Source organism: Atta colombica, unplaced genomic scaffold (assembly GCF_001594045.1).
Source record: "Atta colombica isolate Treedump-2 unplaced genomic scaffold, Acol1.0 scaffold35, whole genome shotgun sequence".
Taxonomy (NCBI): Eukaryota; Metazoa; Arthropoda; class Insecta; order Hymenoptera; family Formicidae; genus Atta; species Atta colombica.
Genome location: NW_017259459.1, coordinates 2,054,952 through 2,056,154, shown reverse-complemented (window position 1 = coordinate 2,056,154; position 1,203 = coordinate 2,054,952). Strand labels below are relative to the sequence as shown.

Here is a 1,203-nt window from a genome sequence, read left to right as displayed (position 1 = left end):
CTTTAATGAAGTATTTTAAATTTTATAATATATAATAATAATTATTATACCAAAATAAAATAAGAAAATAATATTAAATATTGACAAAAGCACAACCCTACGTATTCGCCGTTGATCGCATTTTCGCGGAGGCGGCTCTACTAGGTCGGACCACCCAGAGCCTCGTGTATGTGTGAAAGTCTCGTGCTAGACCAACGTAAACACTCGTGCTAAGGACTTTGGCGCATAAGCAAGGCCTCTGGGTGTTCGGAGGTACGGAAGATCTACTCTTGACCGCAACAAATACTCTCATCGAGGCTCTCTAGTCTCTCGGCATGTGCTAAGTGCGCAAGAAACGCCCTCGCTAAAATCCTCGCGCGTACTAAGGTCTTTCTCGGAACTAATATCTTCGTCCTATGAATAACGTCAGAACAAACACCAATGGTTTCGAGTTCGAATACCTCGTACAAAACCTTCGCCTAGTTCACATAGAGCCGCCCCCCCGCATCCTTTGCAGCGGTCTATCGTAGCATAAAGTGGAACCTACTTCGATCCAGAGATTTGTAAAGCCCACCTCGGCCATTTTTGACTTTGCATATTCGATTCGTATCGCTCCCCGGTCGGAGGAGAGGAGAAAGGATCCTTGGAGAGTGGCCATCGCCTGGGCCGCGTAGCGAACGTCTTGATATTCGACAAAGGCCACTGGCGACCCTCCCTTCGTGTGCATACGAAGCCGGGAGAAACCAGGAAAACTGTGCACAAATAAGAGAAGCGTACAATACGTGCTCTAGTTAGTCGTAAAGACAGTACTCTGGTAAAGGGGAAATTTAGAGAGGTTTTAAGGGGGTTTGGTTACTGCTTGGTTGCCATTAATGGTGTCGGTGGTGTCAGGCGGTGCCGACATAGGGTGATTACACGGAGGGGATGCGACACAAACTCAGGATTAAATTCAAATCGTTAACAGCTGTGAATTATTTCCTTTAGCATGTGTGCTAATTATTTTAGGGGAATTTAAGGTGTACAGAGATAATTACATACATATATACATATGTATAATATAATTGTATGTAATGAAAGAAAATTATCGAAATAAATTAAATAATAAAATAATTTGTACAATTAATTATTTTGCAAAATATCTTTAAATATATACAATATTGCCCAAATAATTGAAATTAATCGTAATCGAATGTTTGAAAAATTATTTTAAAAAGCATATCTATT

The 1,203-nt window shown here is 40.6% G+C and overlaps 1 protein-coding gene across 4 annotated transcripts in view; it reads right to left on the bottom strand.

The window, feature by feature from the left end:
• LOC108690695 (protein couch potato-like) overlaps positions 1–1,203 on the bottom strand; it is an 82,455-nt gene that overhangs the window by 5,702 nt on the left and 75,550 nt on the right. For 3 of the 4 annotated variants that reach the window (XM_018198110.1, XM_018198112.1, XM_018198111.1), the window contains exon 8: positions 527–731. The exons of the other annotated variant lie outside the window; for it this stretch is intronic. In XM_018198110.1, coding sequence (XP_018053599.1) covers positions 527–731 — 205 coding nt within the window. The remainder of the gene's footprint in view (positions 1–526; positions 732–1,203) is intronic. 4 annotated transcript variants of the gene reach the window in all.